At 46.4% G+C, this 6,442-nt stretch overlaps 1 protein-coding gene across 1 annotated transcript; it reads left to right on the forward strand.

Moving 5' to 3' along the window:
* Positions 1-1,869: 1,869 nt before the first annotated feature.
* On the forward strand, positions 1,870-5,869 carry RTP2 (receptor (chemosensory) transporter protein 2). The gene is made up of 2 exons (XM_006871887.1): positions 1,870-2,086; positions 5,365-5,869. Exons 1-2 carry the CDS (start codon positions 1,923-1,925, stop codon positions 5,867-5,869), a joined length of 669 nt encoding a protein of 222 aa, XP_006871949.1. The 5' UTR covers positions 1,870-1,922.
* Positions 5,870-6,442: the final 573 nt, after the last annotated feature.

Here is a 6,442-nt window from a genome sequence, read left to right on the forward strand (position 1 = left end):
ATAATGTCCTATTCTCAAATGGATTACATCTACAAGAAAAGGGATTTAGGATTTGCAAATTTATAAAAAATTACAAATTTTAGGAGGACACAGTTCAATCCATAACACTATTTCACTTGAGCTGGAAGCAAACTTCCAAGAGAGCTCCCATGAGCTAAGAAGATCTCAGATGTTTAATGTCAAGAGATTTTGCTTAAGAAATTAAGAGTTCAATGGCAAAATCAGATTTGAAAACAAAGGTTCTCTTCTAATGTTAGTGGTCAATGACTGTGAAACATGTATTTCTGTGTTGTCTGAGTTCTTTAGTATAAAACTAGTAGAGGAAGGCTTCTGCATTCCAAGAGAGGATTCAAGGATTCTGTTCTCCAATCTCATGCCATGTGAAAACTACCTTGAAGACCAGTGCCAAGTCTGGAACTCATCAAGGAAAACTTCTCTTCTAGTTCCCAGCAACTCTTTTCAATTCTGCATGCAACTTATTCTTTGTGCCTCTAGACCTCTAGGGATCCAGATTTCCAAGTTAAAGGACCATAACATTATAACAGCTGGAAGAGACTCAGATGCTATCTTGCACAATTTTTCTTTGTGCAGCTAAAAAGACTGAAGTCTCTTGTGGGAAATGAGTCCACTAAGACCACTCAGAAGTTGGGGCAGGGCTGTCATAAGCAGCCACATCTCTTGGTCTTTTCCCTGCCCAACACTGCCTTCCTTCAGGTGACTGTGCTTTCACCTGCATTATGCAAATTCAGAGTTAAGGTGCCTTCTAAGTCTCTGAAGTATTTAAATTGGGCACCAGGGACTTGTGGATACCCAATTGCCTGGTCTCCTTCAGAAGACAGAAAGAACCTGCAGCTCAGAATAAACATGCTCCTCCTTAGAATGGCTGGGACAAGGAACTAAAAATAAAGGGTTATGCTCTAACAATTCTATGACTCCATGAATGTGAAATTTTATTTGTGTGCTATATATGATATGCTAAGTTGGAGTCCTAGTGTGGCACTGTGAGTTAATGCTCTGGACTGCAAGGTCGATTTGAATTGCAAGGTCAGTGGTTCAAGCTCACCAGCCACTCTTCAGAAACCCTTTATAGGGTCACTATGAGTCAGAACTGACTCGATGGTGCTTAAAAACAAGTTGCATTCTGTCTCACCACTGAAGAAGGAACTACTTGCTATTTTTTCTCTCAGTTCTCATACAGTAAATCCACAGCCACTCAGTCGATTCTGACTCATAGCAACCCTAGAGGTCAGAGTTGAACTGAAAATATTCCAATAAAGTAACAAATGAGTTCAGTTTCAGAAGACCTGGATCTGAATCTTGGATGAGCCACTTAAAGGTTACATAAGCCTCAATGTCCTGATTTGTACAATGAGGAACATACTTTCTGCCTTGACTAGCACCAGGTCTAGTAAGTGTAGTGTTTAAAGTGTTTAACAAATGATAAATGGTGTCACAATATTTTGGGGGCTTAGGAGCAGCAGGCTGTCCCGTGGATCTCTCTAGTGTCATAGTTACTGCAGTATACAGATGTTAAGACTGTATGGAGGAAAAGTTAGGGGAAGTAGTCCTTGCTTCCTGGAGACCTCTGGAGGCCTGATCAAGTGTGATCTGCAGCTAAGCTTCCCACCTGCTTACTTTACTTAATCAAGTGTCACTACTCAGCCCTGTCTCCGAAGCCCAGCTCAGAGCCTTGGAACTCCCCCTTGGGGCATCCCTCCTTCCCAGCCCTGGCTCTTGGCACCCTGCCTGACTGCCATGGTAACAGATTCCAGGGTGACAAAGAAGGGAGCTGGGTCCTCTTTCCTCCTGGTTCTGCCAATGAGGATTTTCAGACTGTGGAGAACGAGTCTTGCACCTAATCAGGCTCTTTCTGTGTTCTCACTCCGGTGGAGCGCTATCAGCCAACCCTGCCAGCCAGAACAATGTGTACCAGCCTGACCACTTGTGAATGGAAGAAAGTCTTCTATGAGAAGATGGAGGTGGCAAAGCCGGCTGACAGCTGGGAACTCATCATAGACCCCAACCTCAAGCCCAATGAACTAGGCCCTGGCTGGAAGCAGTATCTGGAACAGCATGCCTCAGGCAGGTAGGAATTGACTGAAGAGGGAACCTACAGAGGGGGTCTGAGTCACAATTGTGAGAGGTATGTGGAGCCTGGTCCTGGTGTCAGTTTCACTTGTGGGTCAGTTTAGATAGCAGTGGGGCAGAAAAGAAACTACCAGTTAGTTCAGAGGCCTTGGTTCTAATCCCAGTTGTACCACAGGTTAACCTTGTACATGTTAGGTACCATCTTTGGGTCTTAGCTTTCCATATAAAATGAAAAGTCAGACTATCTATAATGCCTCTGCAATACATGGTACAGCAAATGTTTCCAGATTTTCAGAGTCACTTAAAGAGTGGTTGGAACCTAATAGAAGAGACTCTGAGTCCCACTGGGAAAACTTACCTGGGAGTCAAGAGGCTTGTGCTGTGGTCCTGGATCAAGTCAGTCCAATTCAATCCGATTTGATTTGAATACAGAAACATTTATTGACTACCTGCTATGTGTGGAAGGCTGTCCCTAAAGCTGCCTAGCCCTGTGAACAAGTGTTTTTCTCTCTCTCTAGGTCTCATTTTCAAATTTTATAGGAGGGGTTGGCTTTAGATGATTAATTGAGTCCTTTCCAGTTCTGTTATCTATGTGTCTGTGATGAAAAAATAGCTTTGGGTAGGACTTCCCTCAGGCCTTTAGCGCTCCTGCCTAAGCCCTGAACTTTAGAGGGGCTGCAGACCTCCTATGGAGTGAAGAGTACTCAAGGCCAATGATCATAAAGTCCACAAGTGTCTCTCTCTTCTAGACCGTGATTTAGGACTGGTTGTTAAGTGCCATTGAGTCACTTCTGACTCATAGTCATCCTGTGTAGTGGCTGGTGGGTTTGAACCACTGACCTTGAGGATCAAACTGGCCTTGTGGTTGAACATTTATCCTACCAGGATACTGTTGTTGTTTGCCATCGAGTTGGTTCCAACCAATAGCGACCCTGTATAGGGTTCCTAAGGAGCAACTGGTGAGTCTGAACAATAGACTTTGCAGTTCAAATTGACTCTTCTACTCAGCACATTAACCCACAGCACCATGCCAGGGAATAGGACTACAGAATTCCCTGTCAAATTGCCTCAAGTCTATTTTCTGGGTCTGAGCAGGCCTTTTTTATTGGGTCAACCAATTCTAGTACAGATAGTATTCTTAGGCCCCTGGGTTGGCCAAAGAGTGACTATTTGCAGGAATTGTCAGCAATTGCAAGGTGTGGGCAGAACTTGAATCTATGAACTATGTATGTGTGTGATGCCACTCATGGTATAGCATGATGCTGACTGTGGGAACAAGAAGACTGACTATTATGGGTGGGGAGATTACATTTGCACTTTTGTGCTTAAATCTGAAGATATTAGGGTGAACCTGTCTTTGGGGAATGAATACAGTTGTTTCCATTTAATTCCACTCAATTCAAGAAACATCTATGTGGTCGCCATTACATGCTGGATCTAAGTAGCTAGCTGTGTGTATATGGTAACTCTCATTGTTATGGTAGCTCTCTTACTGCTCAATTTCTTCTTGGAAACATGAAGACTAACTAGATGATTCTTAAGACTCCTTCTTCCTACCCTCAGCTCTGATCCTCTTGGATTTAAGATCTGGGGGTCTGCTTGAAGGAGGGAAACAGATTCAGAAGAGACTAAAAACATGAAGTTCTTGAGTTGGCTGGTGTAAGGGGTGAAAAGGGTTGAGAACCTCAGGCACAGTGGCTAACTAGTTTAGTGGCTGAGCTCAAAGGGCTCAAAGAGCCTCAGGACTTAGATGGTCCTATTCCTGATTGCTGACCCTTGACTCCAGGTGGTGGTGGTTATGTACTGTGGAGTCAAAACCCGGCATAGGGTTTCCAAGGCTGTAAATCTTTACCAGAGAAGAAAGCCTCATCCTTCTCCTGAAAAGCACTTGGTGGAATTGAACTGATGGCCTTGCAGTTAGCAACCAGACACGTAACACACTACATTACTTGTGACTTTAGGTAGGACTTGAGAAGTATTGCCCTTGTGCTCATTCAGGGCACAGGCTCACTTTTCTGGTAGGTCTTGGGATGCTGGGATGCGTTAACACTGGCACTCTGCAGTTCTGACCTAACATGAATATGTGTGTGGTGGGGGAGGGTAGTCCACCTCTGGTCCAGGAACATCAAGCTACTCTGCTTTTCCACCCAGGTTTTGAGTTGTGCTGTGTGTTGTTCTATGCTAATCTTATCAGTCAGCTCTAGGGGTCAGGGCTGGGTTAGCTTCATCTCTATTCCACAGCTTGGGTGGAATGACTCCTGATAAGCTACCAGAGCTCCTTGATAAGCAGTAGGTACTAAATGGTAAATTGAACTGAGTGCCTAAATAATTGTGTCCTCAAGAACATTCTAAAATAGGCCAAGAGAGTGCCAGTGATGAGGGCAGACTCAGCCCAATGGATACACCACTGTCTTGAAGTGTGTGTAACAAGTACCTAGGAGAGGTTATGTCAGGGATGGGAGGAGCCACTCTGGAGGAAATGATGTTGTCGTCAGAGGTGTGCAAACTGAGGGGTAACCACCACACACCCCCTCTCTCTCGTTTCTTGCGGCAGGAGTGCTTGGAGACCCAGATTCGGCAAAACTTACCTGTGTATACCTATGAGGAAGGAGGGTCCACCTTTATTGGTTCCACTGCAGGGTCAACTTGTTTAAGGGACAGGGGAGTATTTTCTGTGAAGATGTTGGAACCAAGTGCAGTAGACTGCATTAGGAAGGGCATCATCCATGTCGTCATTCTTGGTGAATTACTTAGGGCCCACAGTGTGCTAGGATCTGTGCTTGGCACATTAACAGCATATCATCTTCTGACAGAGCAGATAGAATACACAAGTGAGACAGTGCAGGTCAACCCTTTTATCAGAGTCACAGGATGTCTGAGCAGGAAGTACCTTATTGGAGACCAACACCCTGCATTTCCCAGACAGAAAATGCAGCATCCAGGTGTAAGCTTGAACACATTAGATTTAGAGGGTGCAGAGGAGGCAGGCTCGAGTGGGCAGAATACCGCTGGGTGCCAGACGGCTCTGGTCTCATGCTCCTGAGGAGCCTGCTGGGGTCTCTGGGGTGCTTACCTAACTAGGAGGGGGTGGGAGTAGGCAGGCCCAGGCATGCTAATGAGCCCAGGGGGCCACAAACACTGCTTCCACTTTCAGGCACAAGGTTCAGTCCCTCTCGCCCCACCCCCTCTCCCTGGAACAGGGCTCTGTGTGTGTGTGTGTGTGTGTGTGTGTGTTGCAGGGAACCTTCTCCATCCTTCCTTTTGCTTTCTCCGCAGATTCCACTGTTCCTGGTGCTGGCATAGTTGGCAGTCAGCCCACATGGTCATCCTCTTCCATATGCACTTGGACCGTACCAAGCGCATGGGCTCGGTACGCATGCGTGTCTTCAAGCAGCTGTGCTACGAGTGTGGGACGGCGCGGCTGGATGAGTCGAGCATGTTGGAGGAGAATATCGAGGGCCTGGTGGACAACCTCATCACCAACCTGCGCGAACAGTGCTATGAAGAGGATGGCGGTCAGTACCGCATCAATGTAGCCAGCCGCCGGGACAACGGGGAGCACCGCAGCGAGTTCTGTGAAGCCTGCCAGGCCGGCATCGTACACTGGAAGCCCAGCGAGAAGCTGTCGGAGGAGGAGGCGGCCTCCTACACCTCCAAGCAGAGTTCCCTAATGGGCTTTGGTTACAACTTCTTCTCACTTCGCTGGTGTTTCTTTTGGGCCTTGCTCTGTGTGCTCATTGTCTACCTGCAGTTCTCCTTCCGTAGCTCTGCCTTTCTTTAGGGGAGCTGGTTGGAGGGAGCAGGGTGTGCACATGGGGTTGGGAGTGGAGAAGACACTACTCTGGTTCTGATCTTCTTCTGATGCTGTCCATGATTCTGAACAACTCAGTCACTTCTCTGGTCTCAGTTTAAACCTCTGCAGAATGGGAGATTTGCATTAGGTGATATGTAAGGGTTATTCTATCAAATTTTACAGTAATGAGAGGAAGGGAAATAATTTAATGGAGGTTTTAGAAGTCTTCAGTTTGGTGAGTTTTCCTTCTCCACCTCCATCTCTACGCCTCGTTTTGCTTTTTTCCTGTATCTTGCACCCCATCAGGACCTCATTAAGCCCTATTTCTCCCAGTCTCATTCTCAAGGTCATCTTCAGCTGTCTCTGGCCACTCATGGTTCCCTTTGGAGAGGGTAGCTGCCCTACTCCATAGAGATGTGTAAATCTGGTTCCAACCCCAGTGAAGATACAGCTCTCCCCTCTTCTGTAGAATCTGCTCCCATCATTCTTAGAGGCTCAGTTTTTATCCTGGTGCTAGGGCCTACTAGGCTCAGAGGGCAGGAATTGTCTAGACCTGAGCTG

Source organism: Chrysochloris asiatica, unplaced genomic scaffold (assembly GCF_000296735.1).
Source record: "Chrysochloris asiatica unplaced genomic scaffold, ChrAsi1.0 scaffold00177, whole genome shotgun sequence".
In the NCBI taxonomy this organism is placed as follows: Eukaryota; Metazoa; Chordata; class Mammalia; order Afrosoricida; family Chrysochloridae; genus Chrysochloris; species Chrysochloris asiatica.

Bases quoted from the DNA above. Each gene is read 5' to 3' on its own strand.
- RTP2 (XM_006871887.1), top strand. From the start codon at position 1,923: ATGTGTACCAGCCTGACCACTTGTGAATGGAAGAAAGTCTTCTATGAG. The intron at 2,087-5,364 runs GTAGGAATTGAC...CTTTCTCCGCAG, and splicing joins GAACAGCATGCCTCAGGCAG to ATTCCACTGTTCCTGGTGCT.